The sequence below is a fragment of the Magallana gigas genome, chromosome 8 (assembly GCF_963853765.1).
Source record: "Magallana gigas chromosome 8, xbMagGiga1.1, whole genome shotgun sequence".
In the NCBI taxonomy this organism is placed as follows: domain Eukaryota; kingdom Metazoa; phylum Mollusca; class Bivalvia; order Ostreida; family Ostreidae; genus Magallana; species Magallana gigas.
Genome location: NC_088860.1, coordinates 35150139 through 35162286, shown reverse-complemented (window position 1 = coordinate 35162286; position 12148 = coordinate 35150139). Strand labels below are relative to the sequence as shown.

General features: G+C 32.4%; 1 protein-coding gene across 2 annotated transcripts; it reads right to left on the bottom strand.

Moving 5' to 3' along the window:
- Positions 1 to 1156: 1156 nt before the first annotated feature.
- Positions 1157 to 6663, bottom strand: LOC136269713 (sulfotransferase 1B1-like). Of its 2 annotated transcripts, XM_066068116.1 has the most exons (5): positions 6401 to 6661; positions 4475 to 4789; positions 3738 to 3841; positions 3078 to 3273; positions 1157 to 2803 (listed from the first exon to the last, which is right to left on the bottom strand). In XM_066068116.1, exons 1-5 carry the CDS (start codon positions 6561 to 6563, stop codon positions 2694 to 2696), a joined length of 888 nt encoding a protein of 295 aa, XP_065924188.1. In that variant the 5' UTR covers positions 6564 to 6661; the 3' UTR covers positions 1157 to 2693. The 2 variants fall into 2 exon arrangements, with proteins under 2 accessions (XP_065924188.1, XP_065924189.1); XM_066068117.1 differs by lacking the exon at positions 4475 to 4789 and having other exon boundaries at positions 6401 to 6663.
- Positions 6664 to 12148: the final 5485 nt, after the last annotated feature.

The window sequence follows — 12148 nt, the reverse complement described above, 5'->3', positions numbered from 1 at the left end:
TTTCTTTCTTTCTTTCTTTCTTTCTTTCTTTCTCTCTTAATACAATGTGTTTTGTTTTTGTTATTAAGAGGTGATGTATGGCGGCTGGTTCGATTACAACAAGGCGTTCATCAGAGAGTCGGAAGCGCGAAAAGACGAAATCATCATGTTGCAATACGAAAAGCTGCAAAGAGTAAGCAGTAAAATCGAAAATACTTAGTCTAGTAGTACAATAAAACTCGGTTATAGTAAAGTCCTAAGGACCAATGGATTAACTTTTTGATATCCGTAATGCGTTATATCCGTTTAATGAATTCGTAATAATAACTATAGCGAATTCACTATGTACATGGTTTCTTTCATTAAACTATAAGTTTTCCTTAATTTGACAGTTATTTAGAAAATCAAAATGGCAGATGTTATCAAAGAATTTCTTTTACATCTAAAATGCTTACACTTCTTTAATTCTAATGTTTAACTAAATTTTAGTGATCATGATTTTGGCGAACTTGTATTTATCTGTTTTTATTAATTACAATGCCTGAATTTTATAGATTAAATTCTCCTTCGACAAACTACTGTAAAATGTCACAATCTTAAATATAAGATATACACATAAAAGGAAAAAATCATTTTATTGCGTTTAAAGGTCGGTTATCAAACCGCGCGAAAATCATCAGTCTTTCAAGTTAAGAATTCGAGTAAATTGGGACTTTGCATAACCTGTTAAAGTTAAAGATGAACACCGTCGTAAATAGATCTTGTCCGCCATATTTCTATTTCACCAACGTTACGGTTATCCCTACAACCCCTAAATATGCTGCAGACTTTCAACAGTTTATTTTTTTTTGCTGTAGAGGTCTTACCTGTATGGACGTAGATCTTGCCTCGCCGTATTACTCGGTCACGATGAAATTTGAAAATATTCAGTTTTACGCACTTATTTCAAGCAAGGAGAATGCTAGCATCAAATAAACTGGTTAAAATGTAATTTACAAACAGAATATGCACATAAAAATAAAAATTAAAAGCATAAAATTCAAAGATCCCGAAAGGAATATTACACGTCAACCAAGAGTTTCAGGTGTGCAATCGGGTGTTACGAAATTGAAGGGTTTATATACAAGATATCTGTGTGTCACAGGGTCGTTAAATAAATAACGATCAAAGACTTGGATTCGTACTTTGCTTTTATATTATATATGCAAAGAAACCTAGAAAACACAGAAAACACATTCACAACACAACACACACACGTTGACGAAAGACAATTACATGTACTACATATTAAATTAAATTACAAACACAATGGTTTTCCCAATTATAATACCGGTGATTTACCGACAATATCACTGAACATGATGTTACAATAATATGTTTAACAGTGATCTTACCAGGTATCCAGGACTTTAAATAATAAAAAATAACTGGATCTTTGAAGATCAGGAATGGAATATAACAGTAAATGATACTAGCGCCGTAAAGGGTAGAATCTGTGGGTACTGGATTTGGCGGGACTTGCGCTTATATAGTGAACGAAGTTAGTTAAACATGCATATTAATGAGCTAAAAGTCGTCTGTCATTGGTCAATAAGACTTATATACATGTACCTGGTCACTAAATCCTAAAAATGGAAAAACCACGTGTCTTATCACAACATTCACACATGCACTCATTCATACATACAGCAATGCGTTCTATCGGCAATGCGCGCTGATGAACATTATATAAATAAATTAATATGAACTGTGACATGTGTGACGGTGCCTATTTACTAGCGGTGTTCGGCTTTAATGTCTAGATCTGTTACATCATGTATACTTGATAAACGTGTTCGATGTGTATATTGTAGACATGGAGTACATTACGGTGTTTTCTTTTTAATTTTAACTTTAGGAAATAAATGTCCGCGAACATTATATAACATCGAAATTATTGTGCATAAGTGTAAGAATAATTTTCTTCAACGTTGAAATTAGAAGAGGATTTGAGAGACTTTTCTGCTAAGAGACTTTTCGTTTCTATGCATCTAGTTAAAAGATAATTAAGGGAAAGAAAAATAATGCTAATTATTTCCCTTGTTTACTAATATAAGAGAAATATTGACAACATCATGATTATTTAATATAAAAACATAAACCCACCGTGAAATTAAAACAACCGTAAAAGTTACTAATTCATCAAACCGTGAAATTATTAACTCCAGGAATAAAAGACGTTTACAGAATGCATAATTACATGTAAATTTGTTTTATTTTGATAGGCTTTATTTCTTGATGTTGACATTTTCCATTACTTATGATACTTTAGAAATAAACATGGTCTCGTGATATTTATCTTTAGAGTAATGCATATTTTTTTGTATTGCATTTTTCCGTTTTGTTCTAGTGAAGACTTTTTTCATAAAAAGAGGTACCTTTAATATATAGATATTCTTAGAAGAGAGAATGAAATTCTATTTTAGAAAAAAAAACCTTGAATCTTAAATATTTTTTAAAGCCGTTGGAGGACATCAATTCTTGAAATGTAAATGGCCTAAATAGTCTTTATTTTCTTGTGTAATAAAAACCATCGGTTTATGACACAATTACAAGCAAAATATTTTTTTTTATTTCATTGAATATAAACAATAGATATTCAGATAAATCTTGTTCACTAAGAGTTGAATGATAATGCATAAATATGATACATATATCAATTTCTGATTTGTACTCTACTCAAATTCGAATTCCAATCCAATATCGTCCATATTGTCTGCATTTGTTTTGTCAAATGCTTCACTCATCGCTACTGTGAAATAATTTTTCCAGTCTCCAATTTCACCTAAAATAAAATTCCTTTTAATGTATCATTCCTTCAATATTGACAGTGTTTTAAAGTAATAAATTTCATATTTTGATTTTTGTATTTAAACTAATGGTAATTTTTTTCAAAAATGTTTCATATATCTAATGATGAATATTGATTAATCTTTTGATTGGTTAAATAAAGCAAAACTATTATAAAGGTTTTATATATTTGAAATTAAACAAATAAGTAAGCTGTAGAATAAATTTTCAAACTAACCTTACACATTTATTAAAGTATTCTTAGTTACCTTTCCTATAAATGGTAGGATGTTCATTAAGACTCACAGCTCGCATGATCTTGGACAATGCTTCATCATTTCGCACGCTTTTATCAGCTGTCTTTAAGTTGTCAAATTGACACTTCTCTGCTATTTCTTTCAATAATCGGTCAGCTATTTTCACTTCTAAGAACTCCGCTAATCGTTTTATTTCCTTTAGTGTGTTCTATTTGAAATGTTCTTTTCAATATGTATGTATGTGTACATTTGAGTAAAACATGACAAAATTCTTCACATTTTCTATGTTTTTACTTTTAGCTTTTACCTGCTTAACTAAGATTTAAATGTCAGCGGTAAAACACAAAGCTCTGTAAGTTGTCATGTGAACAAAGCTAATGTTTTGTTGCTGTTGTTTGTTTTTTTGCTGAATTTAAATTTGCATATTATACAATGGTTTGCTTCTAAATTTTGTGATTTTCAATCATATTTGACTGGAGTTCAAATTTTAGCTAAGCAACAGAGTTACAAAATTAAGCTTTGTGAATATCAAACAATGCAAAGTTATTAATATCTTTTAAATCAAATCAATTAGGACGGAAATTCTAAAAACATATTAATATCTAATTTTTCCTTAGAATTTAGTATAAAAAGAACGTAAAATTCTGTTCTTGCCAACAGTAACACACTTACGTTTTTCACTGTTTCGTATTGCAACATGATGATTTGGTCTTTTCGTGCCTTTGCCTCTCTAATGAAGGCTTGGTTGTATTGAAACCAACCCCCATAAATTGCCCCTAAATATCAAAAAAATCATATTATATGATGACAAAGTCCCGAATTAGCATTAAACAATTAACCGTCGTTAAAAGCTTTCTGGATATAACTAGTTACTTCTTTAGTCGCGTAATAACATTCCTTAATCACCTTGGATTAATGGCTCTAGTTTTGAATACGTAGCAATTAAGTATATGTTAAAAAGTTTATGGTGATGTAAAACTTTTAAACTCATGAAAAAATTCTTTTTTGAACGTGTTTTTTTAAATCAGAATCTTCTAAATTCTTATAAAAAGAGTTTGATCTTTGATAACATTATAGCACATAAAAAACTGTAAAAATTGTACTTATTTTTTTCTCAGTACATTTTATTCCTATTTTCCCCTACAAGGTTAAAGAAATACTTAAATTAATTCTTAAGATGATAGGAACGCATCCAAAGAATTGACTCATTTTTATCTTGGTTTCAATCAAGATTATTTGAATAATAATCGATCGTGACATTTCCTGTAGATTTTTCTCATAACATAGCAAATACCACTACGATATTATATTGTAAAGTCAGAACTATTCTGCGCTCAGAGAGAGAGAGAGAGAGAGAGAGAGAGAGAGAGAGAGAGAGAGAGAGAGAGAGAGAGTCGTTAAATACTCACTTTTCCCTAAATAAAATTCAGATAAAAAATATTCAAATGTTTCTTCTCGCAAAAAACCACAGGAGCGCATCACTTCAAAGAACGAAACCGCAACATCTTTAGGATTTCGTATGACGTATATGATTTTGCCACCTCTCTCTACGTGCTGTTTTGGTAGCCACTTGAATTGAAGATGTGTGCTGACGATATGATTATAAAACTGTAGAGGACCAAGGTCTGGCAACCCTTCCAAGAAAGTGGCCTCTCTAGAAACTGTATTGTAGTTTGCATTCCTCGTAAGCAACATATGAGTAATTTCGTACACCCAGTGTGTTCCTACAATGTTAAAGCTTTGAATCTAATTGGGCTTTTTAAAAAAGCCTTTTGAAATATATTTGTTATAAATTTGACTGTCACAATCTATATTAATAAATGAAAATGTTGTACTCAATTTCAAGTGCTTAAACTTCTTTGAATTGGAAGAGAAGTAGATTAGTGACCCAACAACTTTTTTTTATAAATGGTCCAGACAATATTTTCATTAAACAATTTAAATAAATAAATAAATAAATTTAAATAAATAAATAAATTAACAAAGTTAAATATTTTAAATAAAATATTATATTTATTATCTAAACATTTAAGAGACGTGGTTTCCTTCTCAGTATCATATCAAGTTTGAAGTCTTAAAGTCCGACCCGGACAAAGTTAAGATAAAGAAGAAAAAGAATGAAAAGGAAGGCATATGTTTTAAGTTTCTTAAAACTGAAAATTGCAAAAAACCCGAATTTTTTGTAATATATATTAGCACAGTTTTTAAAGCAGAAGAAGAGAAAAAAATTAACCAAATATCTGCTGTTCCGGATACAAATCCACATTTGTGTAACATATAATTTTCCCAAATAAAAAAAATTTTAAGTTTTAATTTGAAAAAATACTAGTATAATATTGATTTTTTTCATTGTTAAATAAATATTGACTTAATTTTTTTTTTTGGTAAAAAAAACCCAGACTTTGAGTTAAGGTGACTTTATATGTGTATGTTGAAATGTATTGTGTAATTTGAAATTAATTTTTTTAGTACCGTCAGCGGTTCTGTAATGTGCATTGAAAAATATTTACATTTACATTGCCTTTGTCTGTGATAACACTACGAACTCGATTCTTTAATGTATAGTTTATATTATTAATGACCATTTTAATATTAAATCGAACGTTTGTTGAAAATATATAAATATATGTTCTTAGAAATCATCTCTAAGTATTATGTAGTAATCAGATATTGTCGGAGTAATTAAATCTATCATCAAGCTCGTCGGTCTTAATTGGATTTGAACACCACGACAAAATTCGATCAATTTAATACAATTTTAATATACATTACTTGATTATTGAAGCCTAACACGCTTCAAGAGTTGCTACTTTATATCAATATGTTGCATATGTTTTAAAATTATATGACATCACTTGGATTTCATAACACATGAAACGTACATGAAATTCTATCCCATATCACAATTGCTTGTTGTGTTTAAATTATACATATACCAATAAACATCTGAAGTGTTAGGAAGGCTTAATGGTCGTGGCCATTTTTAGACTGTCTAGACAGTCTAAAAATGGCCACGATCATTAAGCCTTCCTAACACTTCAGATGTTTATCGGTATAACAGTCTAAAAATGGCCACGACCATTAAGCCTTCCTAACACTTCAGATGTTTATCAGTATATGTATAATTTAAAATATCTCCTTTAGAACAAAAACTATATATAAACATATAGAAATTACCCAAATTTAAAGGGTTTATTAGGTAGATTTCTTTTGTTTTAAAAATAATTAATAGCTGAACAAATCATATCTTAAAATTCTAGGCCGATCGGAAGGTTAATATATCGACAATCCAGCCACCTTAGAGTAGAATGGACATGTTATTAAATTTGGCTTACCTGATCTAGGAAACGTAGCCAGAATAACTGCTTCCGGACCAAGCTTTAAATCTTGAATATCATTTATCACTTTTCCAGCATCTCTAAGAAGTGGTTCAACTTTGGCTAACCTGACTCCTTCATAAGTTGGATAGTCCAGTTCGTAAACATCTATGCCATCCATTTTTCTATTTTACGCAATGCTGTATATAACACAACACTAATTTTGACGTGGCGAGTTTGTCTGAAATAATCTTTTTTTTTTTACCTACTTATTCATATAAATACGGAGACGTGTAGGGGAACAAATTTGTTTCGTATTTCCTTAGATACATGTCCTTTATTGTGTTATGTCAACATTTAAAGTATATGCAGATATGTATTGTGAGTTCTAATGGATGCAAAGGCAGAATTAAATCGTTTGGATATTTTATCATTTCTTTGGATTCATTCATGGTAAAAAAAAAAAAAAAAAAAAAAGGAGAGCGACAATTTTCGAGTAAATTTTGAATATCTGAGTAGCTCAATAGGTTGTTTGTTTTAGATGAGACTTGGGATCATTAGTTTGGCTCTATAACGTCAACGTTTAACTGTGGAATCATTTTAATTCACGGGGGCCAATTTTTGTGGACTGTTAATTTTTTTGTCATTCTTGGGGATTAATTTCGTGGAACGGTTACTGTCCCATATCTCTTTCTTTAATTGTATTCGTTGAGGATTAAAATAAGTGGGGGAGGGCTACCCACAAATACCGCAAAAATTGAGCCACCACGAATTGTAATGATTCCACGGTATTCAGATGATGATTTTATCTTTAAGTTAGACTTTGACCAAACATATTCAATATATTCGTATACATTTAAAGCGGTTGCATAGTAGTATGAAACAATGAAGCATTGCGATTAGAGAGGCTATTTTTCCTATATATTTCAATGTTGAATTTTGTATCCCTTTTGGGGCTCCATTATTCGTCAGTGGATTTAAATTGGAATAATTTTAAAATGTTTCATATATCAGAATTCTAACACAGAAATTCATCAAATCATACCATTTCATACCAGAAAATTTTAGTTTTTGTAATCCTTAATTGCACTTTGTACCCCTCCGTTGCGCAAGTATTGTCCCAGGAGTCAAACTTTAAACAACATAGCATCTACACTATACATATATGTAGATGTTTTGGATTGAGTTTTGGACTTATCTGGTGCGGTGGTTGTTAAAAAGCAGATTAAGGAATTTCATGCATTCTAGTCATAAACTTCACCTAAAAAAATATCCTATTTTTCTTTATTGTAAACATTTTTCCCTATCCATAAGGATATTCTATCCCATGTTAAGTAAAATTTGGCCCAGTTTTGCTTAAGAGGAAAAAGAGATAGACGATCGTCGAACAACTACAGATCATAAAAAGTTTTTGCGTCAGGTAAGTTAACTTCTTAACTTATACATGAATCTCTCTCTCTCTCTCTCTCTCTCTCTTCTCTCTCTCTCTCTCTCTCTCTCTCTCTCTCTCTCTCTCTGTCTCTCTCTCTCTCTCTCTCTCTCTCTCTCTATATAATTTAGAAAAAAGGGAAAATCAATCCATATTGGCTTTCACCATTGTGTAAAGTTGTTATTACCGTGATTATCAATGTAGAAAATATTTTAAAGAAAATTTCATTTAGCAGTCGACAACCAAATCACAATTAGATATTGTTGAACGCTTTGTCTACGCATGAATAATTAAATATATATACAAATTGATTTCGTTTTAGCTCACCTGAGCTGCAAGATCAAGTGAGCTTTTCTGATCACATTTAGTCTGTCGTCTGTCTGTCCGTCTGTCTGTCTGTAAACTTTTCACATTTTGCAACATCTTCTCAAGAACTACTGGGCTAAATTCAACCAAACTTGGCACAAATCATTCTTAGGCAAAGGGTATTCAAAGTTGTGAAAATTAAGGACCATGCCCTTTTTCAAAGGGAGGTAATTAGAAATTATTGAAAAATTTTGAGAAAATATAAAAAATCTTCTAAAAAACCATTAGGCTGGGAAAGCTGAAACTTGTGTGGAAGCATCCTCAGGTAGTGTAGAATCAAAGTTGTGTAAATCATGATCCCCAGGGGTAGGGTGGGGCCACAATGGGGGGGGGGTCGACGTTTTACATATGAATATATAGAGTAAATCTATAGAAATCTTCTTCTCATTAACTCATGGGCCAGGAAAGCTGAAAATTGTGTAGAAGCATCCTAAGATATGGTACATTCAAAATTATGAAAATCATGAGCCATGGGGGTAGGGTGGGGTCCCAATCGGGGGGTCAAAGTTTTACAAAAGAATATATAAGGTAAATCTTAAAAAATCTTCTTCTAAAAAACTAATCAGCCAGGAAAGCTGAAACTTGTGTGGAAGCATCCTCAGGTAGTGTAGAATCAAAGTTGTGAAAATCATGATCGCCAGGCGATAGGGTGGGGCCACAATGGAGGGTCAATGTTTTGCATAGAAATGTAACAGAGACACTTATTGCCTCTGCCCGGGTTTTCTGGCACGCCAGTCCAGCACTCTACCGATCGAGCTAAAGGGTTAACCCACTAGCTAGAGCTAGTAGGAATGCCATATACTTGACTCTACCACTTGTCCCCCTCTAAGGAAAGAGGCGTCCCGACTCTCCTGGAGTGCCAGCACCTATGGGGCGAAGTACTAGAGACAATCTCTTTCACCCGCCAGATAATACCCAGGTCCCAACGTGGGCGCCAAATGTAACAGAGACACTTATTGCCTCTGCTGGGGTTTGAACCCGGGTCCTCTGGCACGGCAGTCCTCCAGCGCTCTACCGATCGAGCTAAAAGGCTAACCCACTAGCTAGAGCTAGTAGGAATGCCATATACTTGACTCTACCACAGAAATATATAGGGTAAATATTTGAAAATCTTCTTCTCAGAAACAAATCAGTCAGGAAAGCTGAAACTTGTGTGGAAGAATCCTCAGGTAGGCCCCAATGGGGGTGTCGAAGTTTTACATAGGACTATATAGAGAAAATCTTTAAAAATCATCTTCTTAGTAACTAAACAGCCAGGAAAGCTGAAATTTGTGAAAAAGCATCATCAGGTAGTGTATATTCAAAGTTGTGAAAATCATGACCCTTTGGGGTAGGTTGGGGCCACAATGGGGGGTCAAAGTTTAACATAGGATTATATAAGGTAAATCTTTAAAAATCTTCTTGTCATAAACTAATCAGCAAGGAAAGCTGAAACTTGTGTGGGAGCATCCTCATGTATTGTTGATTCTAAGTTGTGAAAATCATGATCCCCAGGGGATAGGGTGGGGCCACAATGGGGGATCAAAGTTTTACATAGGAATATATAGAGTAAATCTTTAAAAATCTTTTACTAAAACACTAATCAGCCAGGAAAGCTGAAATTCGTGTGGAAGCTTCCCCAGGTGGTGTAGAATCAAAGTTGTGTAAATCATGATCCCTGGGGTAGGGTGGGGCCACAATAGGGGGGGGGTGTCGAAGTTTTACATAGGAATTTATAGAGTCAATCTTTAAAAATCTTTTTCTCAGAAACTAATCAGCCAGAAAAGCAGAAATTTGTGTGGAAGCGTCCTAAGGTAATGTACTTTCAAAATTGTGAAAATAATGACACCTCCTGGAGTAGAGTGGGGCCACAATAGGGGGGGGATCAAAGTTTTACATAGGAATATGTAGAGTAAGTCTTTAAAAATCTTCTTCTCAGAATCATTTATAATTGTTAAGACTTTGGCCCCATGACAATTCTTCGGCCTCACAGAAGGTTCAGAGTTTGATGTAGGTTTATATCCCATATATAAACAATTGTTCAGGATCTTTTTGAGAACTGCAATACTCAACATGTGATATGACTATAAAATCATCATTTTAGAAAAGGGACTAATGATTATAAACATAAGAATATCCAGTGGGAAATAGACTTTATTTATACAGGATCTATGTATCATTGTACATTGTCCGAATAGTTTGTATTATGACTCCATTAAGCTGATTTTATCATACCTATTGTTCGTCAGGTAAGCGATGTGGCCCATGGGTCTTTTCTTGTAGACTTGTGAGAATCTGAAAAACAATGATGATGTAAAAAAAAATCAGCCTGATGTACTAAATATCCAGGTTTTACTTTTTTGCCTCATGGAGTAATTTCCAAAAAGTTTTCTGTTGTTATGGGGTGGTAAAATATATAAACGGATTCGCAATCGATCAATATTAAACATATCTTTACTTCATAGAATTAATTTGTACATAACAATTTTAATGAAAATAAAAAAAATGTTTAAATCTCTATATTAAAGCATTACAACAGTTTATATAATTCATAAATGATTTTTTATTATTGATATGATAAGCGATTGTGTGTTTTTAACGTTATGGATGCAAATATTCTGCTTATGAATTTAACATCAGTCAAACTCGATTTCAAATTCAATATTTTTCATTTTGTCTGCATTAATCTTGTCAAATGTTTCACTCATGGCTACTTTTAATTAGTTCTTCCAGTCTCAAATTCCACTTTTAAATCAATTTCTTTTTTTTTTTGTTTCAGGAACATTCGTTGAAATTTTCTGATTAAGTTTAATGCATGAAATGTTCTGACAAAAGGTTGAATAAATTTGGTTCTGTGAAATAATTTAATAATATATAAATAAAAATGAAAGTTTTGCTATTAAATTTTTGCAAAACTATCAAACTTTTTATAGACATTATAATTATAAAAATTTATATCATTTTAAAACAACGTAAACACATTGAATATTCATAAATATACATGTAATAAAGCAGAGCAACACGAACCTCTAAAAAGATAGAGGTGGGATCAGGCGCCGAGGAAGAGTAAGCATTCCCTGTTGGCCGATTGCACCCGCCTGGCTCATCGTCACAATTGGACATGTTATGATCGAGGTAAATGTCATAATAGGGAAAATATAAAACGTTGATGACTTGGTTTGTTAGTGGTGGTCAAAATAAAAACCTTGAGCAAACACAGGAGGTGGGATCATGTGCCTAGGAGGAGTTAGCATCCCCTGCCGATCGGTCGCACCCGCCGTGTGCTTATATTCAATATCATAGAAATGGGAGAAACCATAGTCAGTCGGATGTATAAAGAATCGTTTATCAATTATGAAAAATGTCAGTCAGCATGTGTCTTAATAAAACATTGTACTTGCTGACAAGGTCATTATATCGACCGTAGAACTTCCGTAAAGATGATTTTAATCGAGATTCTTGACTTCTTGATATTCTTGTTTCAACAACTTGTTAAATAGCAGTTTACCTCGTTTAAGAAATTGTTCACATGTAGGCCATGTTCTTGCATAACGAATATGCTGAGAGACATAAACCCCATAAGCAGGTGATGATATTGTATTGCTTCGTAAGTAAGGGAAATTGATGATGAAAGAAAAGATGAAAATCATTCTGTTGATTTTATAGGTTTTTTTGTTAGGTTACCGCTAACGTCTTAAATATCTTAATGTCTCACAATATGCGGTATCTTTTCATTTCAAGTTTACTGGGATATACAAATTTAATATTAGAGTGAAAGTAACTGTTGTTAATGAATAAAACATGATTAAAATATTTAAATGTCAGGATATGGTCACAGTGAGTTTTTTATTATTTTCTTGCACAAGCTTTTGAATAGTTTCTGTTACTTATGAATATAAAAATAAGTCAGCCAAACGAGGAGCACAATTTGTGCCCATGGAAATTCCTACTGATTGTTGGAAGACCTGGTCTCCAAAAGCTACATAGATGGT

Excerpts from the sequence above, each read along its gene's own strand:
- LOC136269713 (XM_066068116.1), bottom strand. The coding sequence starts at position 6,563 with ATGGATGGCATAGATGTTTACGAACTGGACTATCCAACTTATGAAGGA. Across the intron at positions 3,274-3,737 it reads AATACGAAACAGTGAAAAAC|AACACACTAAAGGAAATAAA; the intron begins GTAAGTGTGTTA and ends CATTTCAAATAG. Across the intron at positions 2,804-3,077 it reads TCCTACCATTTATAGGAAAG|GTGAAATTGGAGACTGGAAA; the intron begins GTAACTAAGAAT and ends ATTTTATTTTAG.